The sequence below is a fragment of the Heterocephalus glaber genome, unplaced genomic scaffold, assembly GCF_053883595.1.
Source record: "Heterocephalus glaber isolate CG9 unplaced genomic scaffold, H.glaber_assembly_v1.0 deba00001606, whole genome shotgun sequence".
NCBI lineage: Eukaryota > Metazoa > Chordata > Mammalia > Rodentia > Bathyergidae > Heterocephalus > Heterocephalus glaber.
Genome location: NW_028258377.1, coordinates 2,183,534 through 2,203,293, shown reverse-complemented (window position 1 = coordinate 2,203,293; position 19,760 = coordinate 2,183,534). Strand labels below are relative to the sequence as shown.

The following is a 19,760-nucleotide window of genomic DNA, read 5'->3' as shown; positions in this document are numbered from 1 at the left end:
AAGTCTTAGCGGGATGCATTATCATTGAAAATTTACCCCCTGACTTGGAGTAGCTTCAAAGACCTTATCAATTATCTGTAAACTTGTGTCTAAAATCTAGTAGATACTCAGTAAATATTGAATGAATGAATGACACTCGATGACTGTTCTCAAAAACTCTCGGGGGAACACTTGAGACTTGTTAAAACTTTTTTTGTTGTTGTTTTTGTTCCCTGTGATTCTATTTCAGGAAGTCAGAGGTGGAAGTCCAGTCTAGGACTCAGGATAGTTCCCAGATGATTTTCATGAAGGAGCTACCACGATTACATTCTGAAGAGTCTTTGCGATCACTGCAAGGAACTTTCCTTCTTAGAGGCTGTATTTGAAAACCCCTCACGGATTGGGGCGTTGTGCTACTTCCCTAGGCCTGTACCAAAACCCAGAAAACCTCTCTTGAATGAATGACAAAACCACAGGGGAATAGACGAACGAAGAAGCCGAGTCAACCATTTGCTACACATTTGGTGGCAGCTCCTACTTCTGTGGCAGCAGAAAGACCGCTCAGAACCAAGCCTTTTGGCCAGATTCTCTCAGAGAACGAGCTGACGGAGGACTACGTTTCCCAGGGGTCCACGCGACTCTAGGCAGGCGCACTTGGAAAACAATCGCCAGTTTTCCTCCCAGGAGTCCGCGGCCCGCCCCGCCCCGTCCCTTCTCGCCTGGTCCGTAACTCCCCTCCTGCGGCGCCCTTGGCTTAGAGAGCGTTGGACTTGCCTGCCGAGGTCATGGACTCGCCGCTGCAGTTCCACGGGCGCGTCGTGCTGATCACCGGCGCGGGGAGAGGTGAGCCCTGGAGCCGGGGGCCAGCTCGCGCCTCGCTCCTTGCGGGCCCCTTTGGGGGGGGGGGGGCACCGGGCGGCTGCAGCTCCGGTCCCCGCGACGCGCGTGGTTCAGGGACCGGCGGGAGAGGACAGCTGGGAGGGCTGGTCTGGTCTGAATGGAGACCGGGGTCAGAAGCTCCTGCCCATCCAGAGGCAGGGGCAGCCTCTCTCCCTCGGACCCTGTAGAGTGTCCTGAGGTCCAAGTCCTGCAGGGCAGAGGCCGGGCGGCTGCTGGTTGGAAAACTGGTTAAAAGTTCATCTTGGCTCTTTGAGAGCACGGATCGTCATTCTTCTGCCCTGAGACTTAGGCCTGTCAGGTCTCTTAAAGGCCTGAAAACTCTCTCAGAGCTTGGAATTCACTTGAGTCAAGATCTCAGCCCTGCTGCTGTGAAAAGTCATTCATGCAGTGTTTCTTTTCCTCTGTCAAAGGTTTTTAAGTTCTTGAGAAGGCCTTTCCAGAGGGTACCTATCCGATAAAAGCCTTCTTTCTTGAAGTCTGTAATGTGTGCTTAGCAAACCGTGCGCTATTCTCAAAAGTCCACAAGTGTCTTGGTAGAGGCGATAAAGGCAAATATATGCAGGGGTGAGTGAGGTAGATGATAGAGGAATAAACTGGAATGGATTGGTAAGGGTGAAGAACTGGAGAGCAGAGACATTTCTGAAGTGGGGCAGCCAATGAGCAAGTTGCCATATTTCCCCATGTTTCCCCGTATTTCAAGAGAACCAAAATGGTGAATTGTTATGTGAAATAATCCCCTTTCTAAAAGACAAAACGTTAAAACACTCATACCCGCATAGATGCTCTGCAGTGAGATTTTTACACTAGTTTCCCACTAGTGGAACCTCCAAGTGCAGGGATCCTAACTTCATGCACTATACCTGAGGGCCTTAATACATGAATTTGAATTACATATTAAAAGTCACCAGCAGTGGAATTCTGTCAGCTGACTCCTGTATACTTTTACAGCTCTACTGATAAAATGAATCCTTAAGGCTGCCTTTCAGAAGATCGTTTGACTATTAATTGGTGGCTATTACCCATAGCTATATTCATTCTACTGAAGTTTTTGAGAAAACATTTTGTTTACACTTTGCTTTTGAGGAAAGGATGTTTTAACTTCTTTTGACAGTGACTGACAGTATGTATGTTTCATATCAGGACCAAGTACACACGCACACATACACGCTTACATATATGTATCACACACACCTTCTCGGTATTCAAAATAAGTTCATGACCCAGTACATAGTAAATTTAACATGCTCTGAAATTCTCTCTTCTCTCTTAATAAGTGCTAATTGCAGTCCACCAAATTGACATGGTGGAACATTAATGAGTTGTAGACTAGATAATTATGACATTAGCACCTGTTCATAAATTTGCTGAGTTCTTTTTTATCCATTCAGAGTGGGTGAAATACTAAAATAAATTATTTGCTGATAGCTTCTAGTTTGGAAAACTTATATTTTGGATTTTTTGGAGGGAAAGCCTAATAATTTATCCATCTCAGTGATAATTTATCTGTCTCACTTTTTAATTCTTTTTCTTCCTTGTGTGCTGGGGATTGAACATGCTGGGCAAGTGGTCTACCTCCAAGCTATACCTGCAGCCTTTTGTTTTTTTTTGAGACAGGGTCTTGCTAAGTTGTCCACGTGAAACTTGAACTTGTTATCTTTCTATCTCTGTTATTTGTATAGTTATTTATTAATTGATTGAAATTATCAATAGAAGTTATCAGTGAAATTTATCAATTAAATTTTAAGATGTACACATTTTAAAACAATACAAAAGTCTTTTAACCTGGTTGTTAGCCAAATGGTTCTATTCCCCAAAAGTAACCACTAATTGTTAGTGTCACGTATTCATCCTCAGGTATTCTAAATTATGGCATATTATTATAAAACATATATCAAAGTTACATATATGTGTACATACACCTTTTTGAGTGTATATTGTACACTTCATAGCTTGGGGCATTAAATTGTTTTTGTATTTGTTAATTGTATAGCCAAGGTTCAAAGCAGGATACAAAATTCACTAGATAGGTAAGCAGGAAATTAATATAGCAAATTAGGTTTTAGGCAGGTCCTCTTTGGAACATTGGTTAGAGGACCCAATACCTTTGAGGTTATCATTGGCGTGCTCTCACAGCCCAGCTGGTCACAGAATATCAGAAAGGTGAGGTATGAAAGCTTCCATCTATGGTTTAAGAAGCTGAATCAGTAAGTTACCGCTATTGTTTTTTTTTTTTGGTACTGGGGATCAAACTTGGGACCCTGAGCTTGTGAGGCAGGCGGTGGCACCACTGAGCTAAATTGCCAGCCCTTCTACTGTTTTTTAATACCTAGGAATTTCAAGAAAATCAGTTTCTTAACCAACAGTAATAGTCAGAATTACAGTAAGATGGTTTCTGCCTCATTTGCACTGTCTTAAGTTTTATGGAACTCTGATAGTGGAACCCTGTTCACGTCTAGCATTCTAGCAGGTAGGTGGAATAGTAGGAAATGATAGGTAGAATAGGTGGAAAAATGTAGTTTTAAACTTTCTAATCTCTGTAAGCAGAAGAGATGGAGTAGAATTGGGAGTACCAATGAAGACTAGTATTGTACTGTAAGTAATTGGTCACTTATTTGAAAATGGTGATTGAGTTGAGTGGGGCAAAATAATTATGCTGACATTTCCTTTGACCTTTTTTTTTTTTTTTTTTTAGGATTGGGCCGAGTCTATGCCCTGGCTTTTGCAGAAAGAGGAGCATCAGTTATTGGTAAGTTGATGTATTTTTCTTTCGATTTTTTGTTTGTTTTGTTTTTTGAGAGCATCTTGCTATGTAATTCAGGCTGGCCTTGAATTCTGTTAGCCTAGACTGGCCTCAAACTCGTGGGAATCCTCCTGCCTCACCCTCCCAAGTGCTGGGATTACAGGCATGTGCCTCCACACTCAGCATATTTTTCTTTTTAATCAACATCTGATAACTAAAATACAGTCTTCAAGAGCTACTTTTGTCTGTAAATACTTTGTCAAAGTTTAATTTCATGATCAGTTTTTACTTTTGCTAGCAAATTTTTTACCCCCTTAAGGCTGACTCTTTTTAAGGTTGACTTTTAAATTTTTTAAAGTAAACTAGTTTTATAGAATTTCTAATTTAATAGATTTGATAAAGAGAAGTAAGCATTCGTTATATAAAAGGGAATTCTTGACTTTAGTACTGTGGGCTGTACATTCTTGAGATAGAACACATCTATTGATGCAGGATGAAAGAAGAATCTGTAAATTCATTGATAAATGGAAGAAATAATTGGAGTTTTAAAATTTAAAGTTTGGAGTCAGGGAATCAGAAGAATGGGTTTCTTATCTCTTTCATCAATTTTTTTTCAATTAAAAGCTTTTAAAAAATTTAAATTTAATTTGAGGTCAGTTATATGAGTTTTTTTAATTGCTACATGTTTGTAGTATGTAATGATTACATTCATTGTGGGAGTTGATACATGTACATGACACAATGTAGTTCTCTATTTGTCCTGTTCCCCTTATCTCTCTTCCTCCCTCCATCTCTGGACCCCTTCATTGATGTTTTTTTGGGTGCATATTTGTAGTAGGTAATGATCACATTCCTAGTAGGACTATGGTATGTGTACACAGCACGTTACAATCCCCCCTCCCCCGCCACTTTTTTTTTGGTACCAGGGATTGAACTCAGGACCTTGGACTTGCCAGGCAGGTGCAGCACCACTGAGCTACACCCCCAGCCCAGCCCCCCCCCGCCCCCATCTTATTTTCTTTCATTCCCAGCCCCTCTCTCCATTTCTTGGTTCTTGTGAAAGATCTATTTTATTATGTCCTATTGTCTGTCTTTTATTTTGCTCTTTATACATATTTTGGGTTTTTCATATGAGAAAAAACATGCAATATTTAACCTTGTGTGTCTGATTTATTTCACATAACATTATGGTCTCAAGGTGCATCCATTTTCGTATAAATGACTCAAGTTTATCCTTCTTTATGGCAGAGTAGTACTCTATTGTGTGTAAATACATTTTCTTTATTCATTCATCTGTTGGTGACACATAGGCTGCTTCCAAGATTTAGCTATAGAGTTACAATGTTATGGTGGAAGTGTCAGTTGAAGCTACTGTATTGAAAAATCCCAAAGGTTGGACTTTAGTAATCTTGAAACTGGCCTGATTATTTGGCAGTTGGTGTGAACACAATCAGTTTGTCCATATCCAAGCCTTTATAGGGAATAACTGAATTAGTGTTAAGTGCTGGGGGGTGTAGGGCAAATCTTAGGACCTAATATTTTATTAGCATCTTTCCTGTGGTGAAATTTTCTGTCTACAATGACCTATTTACAGCTTTCCCACATCTTACTAAGGAGAACAGAGAAGCAAATTTCCTTCAATTGGTTGTAGAGACAGGTATAAGGAGAGAATATTTCTGCACGCAGTCAGCACATTGGAGATCCTTTTCTCCCCTGTGTGGAGATACAGCTTTATGAAAGGGACATGGAGCCTTTGGGTGTTCTTTAAGCCACTATCTGCTGATCCAATTGGCTTCTTATGGCAAGGACAAATTTTTTTTTTTTTTTTGATACTGGCGATCGAACTCTGGACCTTGTGCTTGTGAGGCAGGCGGCGGCACCACTGAGCTATCCCTGGCCCTCAAGGACAGATTTTGACATTGTAATATTTGAATAGGGATGATGTACTTCAGATCTTTGTGTCAGATATTTCCAAAAATATTTTATACCATATCTTTTCTACTCAGTTTTTGTAAGTACAAGGATCTTGTTTGATCTTTTTCTGAGATTGAATATATTTCTATTTTTTTTCTTTTGTTTTGACAAAGATACAAAGTTTAAAGGTTGTGTCATAAAAATTTTCTTAACCATGTATGTTTGTGTGTACCAGATTTTCTTTGTTTTTATATTTGAATTTGTTAAATTCAGATGAAAATGTACAGGAACAATGTGTCTGTTTATTCTCTGATTACCTCATGATAAAGTTGTTATTACAGCAAATCCTCACTAAAAGTCCAAGAAGGCAGAAAAAAATATTTGCTAAATTTGGCTGAAGACCAAGATTTAGTTTGGTGTTGAAGGGCAGGACTCAAACTTTTTTTTTAATGGTATGGAATTAAGCCTAAAGGTGCTTTACCTCTCAGCTGTATCCCCAGACCTTTTGATTTTATTATGTGACAGGAGGATCTCACTTAGTTGGTCAGGCTGTTTTTGAACTTGCCATCTTTCTGCCTCAGCATCCCAGTTGGCTGGTATTTTAGGTGTGTGCCACTATGCCCAGCTGAAACTGAATCTGTAGAACTTTTAATAGATGCTTCCTATTCCTGTGTAGTCTGAGTTTTACCTCTGAACTTTGTAGGCCACTAAGGCATTGCGTTCTTCTTCCCTAATCACCATGACTCTACTGTAGCTCTTTTGTTTTTTTCCCTTTACTGGAGATCGAACTTGGGGCCTTTGCACTAAGCTGCATCTCCAGGTCTTTTTATTTTTTTTTAAATTAATTTTGTTGGTACATTTTAGGTATACACTATAATGACATTCATCATTGGAGATTTGCACCTTTACGTAATCTCTCTTGGTTATTTTTTCCCCATCCCCATCCCCTTGCCCTCCCTTCAACCCCTCCATCCCTCCCTATTTACAAAGACTGTTTCCATTTTTTCATTTTCTCATATTAATTCCATTCCCTTCTTTCCTTTCCCCTACCCCTCCCACTTCCCCTTCCTCTTTGCTCCAGTATATTTTTTTTTGGTACCTGGGATCGAACTCCAGTCCTTGTGCTTGCGAGTCAGGTGGTGGAACCACTGAGCTAAATCCATGGCCCTTGTTCTTGTTTTTGGTACTGGAGATCGAACTCGGGACCTTGTGCTTGTGGGGCAGGCCCCAGAACCACTGAGCTAAATCCCCAGCCCTAAAATGAGTTTTTATTTTTATAGTTGTTTTGGTACCAGGGATTGAACTTGGGACCTTGCACTTGCAAAGCAGGTGGCAGAACCACTGAGCTAAATCCCCGGCCCCTTTTTACTTTTATTTTGAGACATGGTCTCCATAAGTTGCTTAGGTTGGTCTCTTGGAATCCTCCTGTGTCAGCCTCCAGGGCTGGGATTAGAGGAAGTTGTGTGCCATGATACCCTGATCTAATCACATTAACCATTCAGCTTCTAATTGTGGCTGTGCTGTGTCTTTCCAATTTCAGGATCCTGGCTGAAGGTGCAGCTCCTATCTGAAATGGTGCTACTATTTGGGCAAAAGGGAACATAACATTCTAAAGAGTGACATTTGATTTTGCATAAATTACATCTTTCAGGCATGGTTTGCATATATCTGAAGTGGCTACTGAAAATTGAATAGTTTTGAACTTTCCTCAGAAGGTGAGCCATGCCCAGTTATTTGAGAAGCAAGTTTTATCTTGAGGGCACGAATGCAAGGCATTCCATGTTACAAATGTTCCAGCAAGAACACGTTATTTGTAAGAAAGGCAGAAAGTTTTGTACTCTGACCTGAAGTAACATCTTTGGGTAAATTAAATTATCATCTGTGAAGTAAGATTGACATGATGTTTTTCTGTGCTGCAGTTACATAATAGCTGGCAATGCCCAGTCTGCCATTCCCATTGACTGTTGCCAATCTGTATTTGAAACTGCTGTGCGATGTTGCCAGCTGAATGGTGATGCCAGCGGGGAATGTCTATTGATCATCCTTGGAATTAGGTTAGGGTTCAAATCCTGGCTCTGTTGCCTAATTATATGACTTCTGTATTTGTAGCTTTTTCCCCTATCTGCTAGAATTATGGTGAGATTAAATTACATAAAAATTAGACACTTTTGTAAAGGGGAAGGGATGAAACTATTCCTCCCATTCACCATGTACCAGGCACTGTGCTCAAGAACTGCATAAATCAGTTCATCAGTGAACCTGAGGTCTTGGTTCCTCAGGGGCCACCCGGTCCCCTTATTTAAAACATGTTTCTCCTGTTGATGCTTAAAGAAAAAGGGCTGCTTTAGGCACCAGTGTATTCTCTGTGAGTAGAAGCATATTTTGCTTAGTAATCAGGAATTTTTGCTGTTTGATTGAGTATCTTAAACTTACATAACACTAGGAGAAAGATCAGAAGAAAGCACGTGTGGATTCCAGCTCACAATGAATGAGCCATATGTGCAACATCCACATCTCCCCTCAGTGTCTTCATGATGATCACCAACACAGGTTACGGGGGAAACCTTTGAATTACTGTTACTATTTATCACTTTTAAAGCCTAATTTTAAAAAAATGTCATAAAGTTAATGGACATAGCATCAGTTGGATTCATTTATTCGTCCAAAAAAGTATTTCTTGAGTGTCTGTTATGTGGTATGTACTGTTCTGGGTGCTAGAAGATTACAGTGGGAATTAGACCAGATCCTTACTTTTATGGAACTTTTAGGGGGGACAGTAGAGAGACCATAAAATATGTATTATTTAAAATGTAATAGGAATGCTATGGAGAAAAAGTTAGAATGAGCAGGTTAGAAAATGCTGAAGGATGACTTGAGCAAGACCTGCAGGAAGTGAAGGAGTGTACCTAGAGATCTGGAGCCTGAGAGTTTCTGACCAAAAGAACAGCTGAAGTAGGAGCTGACTTGGTGTGTTTCATACCAAGAAGGCCCTTGTGGAAAAAGCCCTTGTGGATAAGGCGCTTGTGGCTGGCCAGCATGAGGTCAGGTCAGTGAAGGGAACCAAAGCAAGATGAGAGGAAAGAGATTGCAGGAGCTTTGAATAATGGTATTCCTGCCAAAATTCATATGGAAACTTAATCCCCACTGTAACAGTATTAGGAGGTGCAGCCTTTGGAGGGAATTAGCACCTGCATAAAAGGATCAAGGTTGAATCACCTTCTTGCCCTTTCTTTCATTCTGCTATGTGAGGTAACAGCATTTCTCCACTCTGGAGCATGTGGCAACAAGGCTGCATCTTGGAAGCAGAGAACAGCCGTCACCAACAATAATTTTTGGACATCCCAATCTATGAAGTAAGAGTGACTTTTTTTCTGTGCTGCAGTTACACAATGGCTGACATTGTTGAGTCTTACATTCCCATGGACTAATGCCAGAACTGCAAGAAATAATCTTCTGTTGTTTATGAAATCACACAGTCTGTGGTATTTTGTCATACCTAGTACAAGTGGACAAAGGGACCTAATTCAAGGCACTGCTTTCTAAACTACCACATTTTGGAGTCCTTCAGATATTTAGATATGGTTATTCTGGAAAAAGATTCCTCATGAATCTTTCTACCAAAGAGTAAAGACAGTATGACAACCTGTGTTTTCCTGTTTCTTTGGCTGGCAAGTAGTTTAAGGGTAAACCTGAGAAGGTCCTCAACAACTATTAGCCTATACATCCAGTATGCCTGTCTTTTTCTGATGTAACATCTTGTTAAATTTCTCCCTCTGTAATAGTATTGTTGCACATGTATTAAAAAATACTTTTTGATAGTCACAATATAAAGATAATACAGGTAAAAAGAATTTCCATTGATATCACAGCTCTGTAATCAGTGAAATGAGTTTTTGTTTTGAGTTTTGTTTTTTGGTGCTAGGGATTGACTCTGGCCTTGTGCGTACATGCTAAGCATATACTCTACAATGGAGCTAATACCTTTTCCCCAGTGAAATGATTATTTTTTGGGGGATGGGCAATATTGAGCATTGAACCCAGGACCTCACACATGCTAGGGACATGCTCTACCACAGAGCTATATCCCCATCCTTGAAATGAATTGTAATATTTTTTTGCTACATGAGAGAAAATGCATCAAGGATAAAAAATAGGAATGCCTGGTTACAGTTCAAGAAATAAATGGTTAACAGCAGGTGCCTCTGGGAGAGATTTAGGTAGGAGCAAGGGTAATAAAATTCTTTTTGAGTTTACGTAGTTAATTTCCTTAAAAGCATTATTAAAAAACATAAATGTATTCATGATGTAATATTGTCTGTTATACCTCTTGGATTACTCAGTATAAAGATATCACATAATCACTACATATGAAAGTTTTCCTGATTGTGTAGGATTGGAAGCACCATTTTACTTTGGAAATAAAAAGCAATTTTTGATATGTCATTGGTAATGATATAATTTAGTTGGTGACAAATCCTTGAATTGATGTGTATGAAAATTAATATAGGTAATTATAAAGCACTTTATAAAGTATTATAACATTATTACTCTTTGTACGTAGGTGAGAAGTTAAAAGTTGATATATAGTTGGTTGTGGTGTTGCATGCCTAGAATCCCAGCACTCTAGAGGCTGAGGCAGGAGGATGCAAATTCAGAGCCAGCCTGGGATACATAGCAAGACTGTCTCAAAAACCAAACTGGAAAAAAAAATTGCTGTATATACTGTGACAAAAAGAACTGCCTGCTTGTGGTAAATTAAAGGATTAAAGTGAAGACAGACTACAAAGTATTTGAGCAAGGTACTGACATATCATGAAGAGTGCCTTACCTCAGCAGCAGTCTGCAGACAGGTTAAGATTGGAAACAAAAGATGACCTGGGAGGCAACTCCAGTCAGCTAGGCACAAAAAGATAGAAAGGGAAAGAAATGAGGATAGCAAATTCTTTAAAAGAACTGGCAGCTCCTTACTACATAGAAAGAAGACCCCTAAGCACCCAGCACAATGCTGGATCCAGAGTGGGAACTCCATAAGCATCTCAAAGAGTCCTAATGAAGTTGGTGACAAGATGGGATGTCTCAGGGCCTGTGCTTTTCAGAAATGGGAAAAGAGAATGAGTAAGAACGAGTAACTAGAAGAACTCTTATCAGTAGAGAAGTGACACTGAGGAAGAGGACAGTTTTATGGGGATAGTACTGGGTTTGGTTCACCTTTTTTTTTGTGGAAAGGTAAGTTATATCCCTTTAGCTAGTTTAGTAGTCCTGATACCAGGAGATCCAAAGCATATTTCTTAATATTTGGAGCCAGTAGTTAAAGAATGCTAGAGTGAAGGACAGAGAGAACAAGAAATTAGCCGCTCTCAAAACAAACTATACAGCAAATAGAATTATTAAAGAGAATACTTAATCTGGTCTGTGTAATAAAACACTGAAAAACAGTGTTCATATCTTTACATATAAAGGACATTTATAAATATATCAGAAAGACAAACACCCAGATAAAACAAAATAGGAAAAACAGTAAGAAATGTAAATGGTCAATATGCCTATGAAAATAAAATCTTACTTTATTAGTGCTCAGAGAAATGTAAATTAAATCAGTGAGCTACAATTTATAGTTACAAGTATTTGTCTTACTGAAAAGAGTAATAGTACTGTAATGTGGGGGAAACAGGCATTCTCACAAACATATGGGTCTCTTTTTAGGCGATGCTTAAAAATAATTTGGATAATTTGGTACTTCACATTTAGGTGTCCATTTATCTACTTACAGAATACTTTTTCTAGGATCCAAGTATATTTTGGAATTCCCTGGATCACTACATTTCCAATATAATTTTATTTACTCAAACTTTAGGGTAGATTTTTAGGAAAAAGTTTCTATTAGTATTTAATATTCAAGCCACTACTTTAAAAAAAATGGCAAAAATAGGGGAAGATTTTTAAAAAATAATAAAAAAACTTTCTTGGCTATGAGTTGGATCTTATATGGAGAATTTACAAATATATCACACTTTGGAATACTTTGATGGCTTCACCTAAAAATACTTTTTCCTTAGCTATCATAATTTACCATGTATACAACTTATTTGCATGGAGTATCTGGTTTCTCTATACCTTCTGATGTGATTTTATTTTTCCTGAGTGGAATGATTATGTTCTTTTTAAAATAAAAAAAAAGTTGCCTATAGCATTAGAGGAGCAGAATGGTAAAATAGTAGGTCCAGGTTGTAGGCTAAATTTTGCCATTTCATATTAGTCTATAGGAGTTGGGGTTAGGACCCAGTCGTTTTCCAAACTTTTTTCACTTGTGCAGGTAGGAACAGTTACTGCCAATCTCTTAAAAAGCTGTATAAAGATTAAATGCATCAGTGTACCTATTGGCTCATCGAAAATGTGAATTAAACACCTATTAGTGTGAGTTGATGATACTGTTATTATTACTGTAATTTTAGTCATACCTTGAAGTGATAACAGTGTCATATAGTGCGGATGTATTTTCCATAACTGCAAGAGTTCTTTTTAACATTGTTGCTATCCAAGCCCTTGAGCTGGAAACCAGTGCTTTTTTGGTAGTAATCCCCATGATTTATAGCTCTGGCGATAGTGGGATGATTGAATGGATCAGGGATTAATTTAGTACTGTCTAATGTACAAACTTGTTTTGAATAATTCTATTCTGATACTGTTTACATATTATTGTCCCCAACAGATTATTTATCCAGGCTTCAGTATCTACCTGTTTGGTTGTACTTTGTGAAATTTCCACTTGGGGGTAGTATTTTATTGCAAAATTGAACAGTTTTTCACTTCAATAATGTACTTGCCAATTTGATTTTGAAATTTCCTATGCTTATTTAAAAAGTCATAAAAGAGTTATACTCAGGGTTAGAGTATTTGACTGCATAAAAGACTACTAGCCAATTGTTTTAAAATCTTGATTTTAAAAAAACTGATTGTTTCCTGTCATTTGAATACAGTAATTGCATGGAAGTGAACAGTTAATAGTAATTTAGTCATTTGAGAATTTACTATTTCATCACTTGAAGGAAAATGTAAAACACACACAAAATGTTATTTTGTGTCTTTGCAGAATTTTTATTTTCAGTTAATACACTTTTAGGAAAAATATATCTCATTCTACTGAAAAACTCACTTCCTTAAAAAAAAAAAAAAGTGAAAACACATTTGCCATTGTGGGTTTTAAGTGTGGCTAGGTGTTGTATTTTTTTTCTCTGTATCATCCTTTACCTTCTGAACCAACCTAACCCACTTTGTACCCTCACTTCAATTAAAAAATAAAAACCAGCTAGAAAAACCTCAAAAAATTTTTCTTCAGAAAAAGATCTTCTTTTTTCCCCAATCATGAATATTGAAATTTTAGTATATACTGTCATATCATTTATTGATTAGTAATATTTATTGTTGTAGTCCTCAGAATCTATGCAATAAACAAAAATGGCCACTTTGGTATGCAGATTCTTTGTGGCAAGTGTTTTTCTTAAATGTTACATTTTCCCAGTTATTTGTTATTGATCCAATATTTTTTCATTAGTTTTTGCATGTTTTATAATTTTGTCTTGAATTATTATGTAAATAACTTTCTTAATTTTTCTTTGTTAGTTATATTGGCTTTGATAGGTAGTTTATGCTAAAATCTATGCATTACTTGGTTATAAAACACTTAACTTTCAATACATTAGAATCTCTTAGGGCAAGCATCATACTTACTATGTAAGCACTTCTGTGCCCCAGTGTAGATTTTCTTAAAAACAGTAAATGCACAATTAATCTTAGTATCCATCTAATTGGATATAGGGAGGCATTATGTGTGGTTAAACATGGAAAGCTCAAGGGATGTCTTAAATTAGTTAACTGAACACACATCTGTATGTAATTTTTTTTTTTTTTTTTGGTACCGGGGATCGAACTTGGGACCTTGTGCTTGCAAGGCAGACAGCGGAACCACTGAGCTAATTCCCCGGCCCTGTGTGTAATTTTTGATCTCTTTTAATAAGTTTTTATTTCTTTAATTCTCCATGAAACAGTTTATTTTATGAAAATTTCAAGTGTTCTTTTTTGCCTGATAAGTTAAAATCATGCATGTGCATGTTTTATCACTATTCTGTAAACAAAATTTTCCTCACATGGAGAATATATGTTACATTGTATGCTAATAACCTCTTTCTAAATTTTCTTATAGTAAGAACACAATGTAAGATCTATCCTTGTAATAAATTTTAAGTTTATAATACAGTATTGGTATAGGCACAGTGTTGTATAGTAGATCTCTGTAACTTGTTCATCTTGCATATTGAAACTTTATACCCATTAGTTAGCAACTCATTTTTAACCTCTCCTCAGTTCTTAGCAACTACCATTCTTTTTTTTTGTACCATCAATCAAACTCAGGTCCTTGCACTTGTGAGGCAGGTGGCGGCACCACTGCTTAGCAACTACCATTCTATATTTGCTTCTGTGTGTTTGAACTATTTTAGATACTGGATGTGAATGGTATCATGCAGGGTTTGTCTTTTTGTGACTATCTTATTTCACTTAGCATTCGTCAAGGTTATCCTCTTTTTTATTCATCTATCAATGGACATTAGGTTCTTTCCACACCTTAGCTATGGTGAACAGTGCTATAATGAATGTTGGAGTGCTAATATCATCTCTCTAGTATTTGAAGAGATCTACAATTTTTTTTCTTCTCATTTCTATTTTGGATAAAAAATGGAAGTGGAATTGCTATATCATTAACTTTGTTTTTAATTTTTAAAAATTAACATTAATTGCACATATTAATGGATTCAGGTGATATTTCCATACATACAGCATGCCTAGAGCATATCAAAACACATTTCTTTCACTTCACCCCTCTTTGCCTCCTAGTAATCACTGTTCTACTTTTAGCCCCCCAAACTATTATATTGTCTTGTTGCATATTTAATCTTGAAGTGATTTTCACATTGTTTTCTTCTTTCTTTTTGCTGAAAAGCAGTTGAACCATCTTTTTTTTTTTAAAAGAGGAAGAACCTTGCAGAGTTAAAATTTCATGACATGAACCTATATTTAAGTATTTCTGCTGTTTATGATAAAAAACAGAGTATGATTTGAAAATACCTACCTTATGGAATGTTTAGTAAAATGGGGATAGGGTAGGAGGGGATTAGACAGATGATTGAAAAAATAAATTAGTAATTAGAATTTCATTGCTAATTTTTTTAAGGTCTAGGAATTAATTGTTGTTTGCTTCCTATTGCATTGCAGTGAATGATTTAGGAGGGGATTTCAAGGGAGTTGGTAAAGGCTCCTTAGCAGCTGATAAAGTTGTTGAAGAAATAAGAAGGAAAGGTGGAAAAGCAGTGGCCAACTATGGTATGGTATTTGAAAAAACTATGCTGTTTATTTTCCTTCACCTTACGCAGTTGCTCACATAATAATCTTTGTGAAACTACCCCAGCATTCCAGTGTAATATGATGTTAGATTTTGTCTAATTCTGCCAAAGCTCTTTAGCTACATATTTTACCTGAGAATTTAAAAAAATTTGATATAGATTATTTCATAATTCTAACTTTTGCTGTGTTTAGTTGTTCAGTATTTTTATTAATGAACATATGATATATTCAGTAAATTATTCTAGATATGCTATGTTCTTGTTCTTAAAAGACCTGTTTCAGTTAAAAGGTCTTACATGTTTCTGTAGAATGATCTTAAATTCTTTTTAAAAGACAAAGCAATACAATGTAAGAAGTGTAATGCCCTCTTCCTGTACCAGTCTCCAAATTCTATTCTGCACAAGTAGTCACAGCTGGTATTACATAGCTTCCCTATTGCTGGGACAAAATATCTGGCATCCACAACTTACAGTAGGAGAGGTTTAACTTGGGTCCCAATTTTAGGGAATTCAGTCCATCATTGCCTAGCTCCAAGGCAGTAATGGCACGGTGGAAAGCCATAGCTGAAGAAAGCTGCTTACCTCATGGTAGCCAGGAAGTAGAGAATGAGGGATGAGCTGGGAGGGAGATATATCCTCCAACTGCCCACTTCTACTAACCAGGCCCCATATCCTAACAGCACATTTGGCTGTGGACTCATCAATGAGATTACTCTAGACAAATTGAACGTTTAATTTTTTAAAACATTTTGAATACTCAATAGCCATACATGGTTAGTGGTTACCATATTGAACCGTGTGGATATAGGAAGTTTCCATTCTCACAGAAAGTTATATTGGACAGTGCTGCTTTAGTTAGTATTTTTCAAGTATTTATCTCCCTCATCCCTCATTTTTTTGTAGGTTAAAAAATTGTCTAGGGCTTAATTTCTTTGGTAACATTAAACCATCTATGTTTTATTATGTGCCTTTATTATAAATGTGTATTTCTTGGAAATCTGTTGGGTGAATAGTATCAATCATATGGTCTGATAAACAGAATTTAGTCATTTATGAGGTGATTACTGACTTTTCTTACTATTTTCTCTTCCCTTCAGATTCAGTGGAAGCGGGAGAGAAGGTTGTGAAGGAAGCACTGGATGCTTTTGGTAGAATAGGTGATATTTCTTTTCATTTATGGTCCTAAAAGAGCACCTCCTGCTTTCCTAATGAAATATTTTTCAATTTACCTTTTTTACTTTTATGATCTGATAGCTTACAAATTAAATAAGGTGAATTATATATAGTAAAATCTACATTATTAAGAAGTGTTCCAAATACACTGTTTAGTGCATATTTCTCTAGATAATCGTCCTGGTTTACTCGCACACATTCTTACTAAAGGTTAATGAATTTCTAGAGGGAAAAATTATCATGGATAGCCTAATATATTTACAGTCTAAAAGACATTACTTTTTGTAAATTGAATATATGCCTTACTCTTTTGTTTGGTCGAGCCTATTTGTTTTTCTAGTTAGGTCGTACTCATAAGAGCTGTGTTCATATCATTTGACAGAGACAATAAAGGCTGAGGTCATAGGGAGAAAACAGCCACAAGATGGTGGTTTAATCTGAAAGAAATAGTTGCTTTCTTTGCAGAGAGAGCCAATTATAAATCAAAATATGGCAAGTTTCTAACTTTGTCTCTCTTTGAGCTTTTTGCCTTTTGAGTGGCATGGAAAGATCTTTAAACTTTTAATTTTCTTAGTGAATTTTCATTTTGAGTGCAGGATGACTTATGGTTCTGAGTCCTCAGAAACTAACAACAGCTAATTCTGTATATAACCTGGTAGAATTTCAGTACATAATTGGGGTGGGAAAACGGAAATATATGTTTGAGAAAAAGGTACTGATGTAATGTGATATTTGTACTTTTATGAATCAGTCTTTTTGTTACAGGTATAAATTTTTTTTTTTTTTTTTGGTACTGGGGATTGAATTCAGGTCCTTCTGTTTGCGAGGCAGGAGTTGGAACCACTGAGCTAAATCCCTGGCTCTTAAAATTTTGTTTTGATAGTATTCTTACTATATTTACTTTACCATGGGGATGGGAGAAACCCATTTTGAAAAAAATGTGAGTTGTAAGCAAATGCAGATTAATATGCTTGCTTTTATATTTGTGACCTGTTATCTTTTTATATTGTAGATGTTGTGGTCAACAATGCTGGGTGAGTATTTCCTTTTTTCATTTTTAATATAATTTATATAGTTGTTTTTGTAAGTGTATATTTCCCCCCCTTTCTAAATAAATTCTAATTCTAATATCATTATTTTAGAATTCTGAGGGACCGTTCCTTTAGTAGGACAAGTGATGAAGACTGGGGTAAGTTATTTTTAATACGTCTCCGTGGAACATACCTATTTGGCTTTAAAAGTCTGATACCTTCATATATTTAAGAAACCTCTTTTGCTGCAGCTAGTATAAATGACAATCACTATACTGATAATAATGAATAGTTGCAAGTAGCCTATTTTTTTAACATTTGATAAACTTAAAAAAATTTAAATTATTTGGCAGAAAGGATTTTCTTTCAGTTTGTTTCTGTTTTTTCTTTTTTTTTTTTTGGTACCGGGGATTGAATTCAGGACCTTGTGCTTTCCAGGCAGGCGGTGGTGGCTTGTTTCTCTTTTTTCTTGAGAGATTGTTAGCATTTTCTTACAGTGTTAACTCTTTCTGATTGCCTTTAACATGTTATCAAGCTGTATCATTCTTTTTTTAAGACCAGAGCAGAACATGGGAGAGTGTCTAGGGCACAAAAAATGGGAAGTAATAGAGATCTGCGAACAGGGTAGGACAAAAATCTGGATGTATATTTGAAGTTTCTAATAAATAAGGATTTCCATTTTCCTTTGCCATGTTGGACTGATTGAATTTAAATAAATCAAGAGGGATAGGGGAAAGGAAAGAAGGGAATGGAATTATTATGAGAAAATGAAAAAAAGGAAACGAAGTCTTTGTAAATAGGGAGGGATGGAGGGGTTGAAGGGAGGGCACTGGAAGGGGGAAAATAATAAGAACCAAGAGAGTATGTAAAGGTGCATATCTCCAATGATGGATGTTATTATATTGTACGCCTAAAATGTACCAATAAAAGGATATAGAAAAAAAATAATCACAGTTGTGGTTTTTTGTTTTCATTTTTCCTACTCTTTTTGTCCTTATGTTCACTGAACATCACAACTAATTCTAACAGTAACAAGTGAGACAGTGGTCAAGCTTGAGATAACTGTGACATTGTTCATAGTACATGCTTCTGTCTCCCCAAGTCCTTTTAGAGGAAGCCAAACATCCTTATGATTTAGAATTAATCGAAGAAGAACTGTTAGTGTCCTCTTCCCATATAATGAGTAAAAAAGAAGTTAGATTTGCTGGTAAAGGGGCTTATGTTGGTAGTTTAGAGCTCTGTAGGGACTGAGTTTCCTTCCCTGATTCCATCCTGCTGAGCTCACTACTCCTGACTACCCTTTTGTTTTATTTTGTAGCTGTTTTCACTCTTACTTTCTTCTGATAGGCACATGATATTTATTGAAGCCCCACATTGAAAGAAAAATACATAAGAGTGGCTAAAAAAATTTGACAATTAAAAGAATACATTAAATCTATAGAGTTGTCTATCTGAATAGTACTTCTTAACTGTTCATGACTGAAATTTCTGAAAACAAGCCTCTCAGTTTTTGCCTTTTGTGCATTCTTACTTGCTGCAATCCGCACAGCATAGGGTCCGGAGCCAGGGAGAGTGGTGGGAGATGAAGAAGAAATGATGAAGAGACCAAGATTATTCTTGAAGTTTGGGATCAGGTGGAACCATAGGGGTGGGAGCTAATGGTTGGTTGGAGGACTACGCCCTCGTTATTTATAGTGGAAAGCAAACAGGAAGAGAAGGCAAGGAAAATAGTGCTACTTGACCTATGTGGCCTAGGCGAAAGTAGTGTGATTGTTTCGTGATAGAGAATGCGAAGGATACAATGTAACTGTCTTCTGGAGCTGTGCCATCCAGGGTCTGCAATATGAGTTTTGACTTCAATTTATAGAGGAGAAAGGGAGCAGGGAGGAGAAAGGAAGGAGGTAAGAGGTGAAAGCCATCTTCAGGCTTGGCTGGTGGCACTTATTCATCCCCATTCCAACTCATTTGTAAACTTGTAAAAAGTAGAGATACAGCGAATATTGTGTAGCTATTTCTTGACAAGAAAATGTGTGGTTTGTGATTATGTATTAATACTAGTTGTGAGTGCCAATATATATGTAAAATTCTTGTGTGTCTATATTAGCTGGCTTTTACATAAATAAGCATTAAAAATAAGCATTATATTTAGATATGTATGGAGACTGCAATAACTAAATTTTAGGGAAAGCTGTTGTAGTGTGGGTATAAACTGGCGATTGGTAGCAAGCATGATTGGAACAAAAGCAAAAATGATCACTCAGAATGGTTAACAGTAGCTGATTTTTGAATACTGGGTACAGAATGAACATCTTTGTATAGGTGAACAAGCCATTGCCTATTTGCATAATAAAAGTGACTTCTTGTTTTAGATCTGGTCCACAGGGTTCATTTGCGTGGCTCATTTCAAGTGACCCGGGCAGCGTGGGATCATATGAAGAAACAGAACTATGGCAGGTAGAGTTTCACACAGCTGTCAAAGAGGACTGCAGATGTGCGCACACGCGCGCGCGTGTGTGTGTGTGTGTGTGTGTACGCGTGCACAAAGAAGAAAGATTATATGATGTTATTAAATGATTGCTTGGTATTGGGAACAACATCTTCATGTTTTTAAAATGTAGTTTTGGTACT

General features: G+C 37.0%; 1 protein-coding gene across 4 annotated transcripts in view; it reads left to right on the top strand.

The window, feature by feature from the left end:
* The first annotated feature begins 234 nt into the window (after positions 1-234).
* Hsd17b4 (hydroxysteroid 17-beta dehydrogenase 4) overlaps positions 235-19,760 on the top strand; it is a 77,734-nt gene continuing 58,208 nt past the window's right edge. Inside the window, exons 1-9 of one of the 4 annotated variants that reach the window (XM_004836156.4) lie at positions 689-822; positions 3,572-3,625; positions 7,185-7,248; positions 7,977-8,886; positions 14,801-14,908; positions 16,026-16,085; positions 17,114-17,135; positions 17,244-17,290; positions 19,502-19,586. In XM_004836156.4, the coding sequence (XP_004836213.1) occupies position 8,886; positions 14,801-14,908; positions 16,026-16,085; positions 17,114-17,135; positions 17,244-17,290; positions 19,502-19,586 (323 nt within the window). In that variant the 5' untranslated portion in view covers positions 689-822; positions 3,572-3,625; positions 7,185-7,248; positions 7,977-8,885. Of the gene's footprint in view, positions 823-3,571; positions 3,626-7,172; positions 7,249-7,976; positions 8,887-14,800; positions 14,909-16,025; positions 16,086-17,113; positions 17,136-17,243; positions 17,291-19,501; positions 19,587-19,760 lie in introns of those variants that run through there. The other 3 variants (XM_004836154.4, XM_021238144.1, XM_087194672.1) reach the window with 3 other exon arrangements.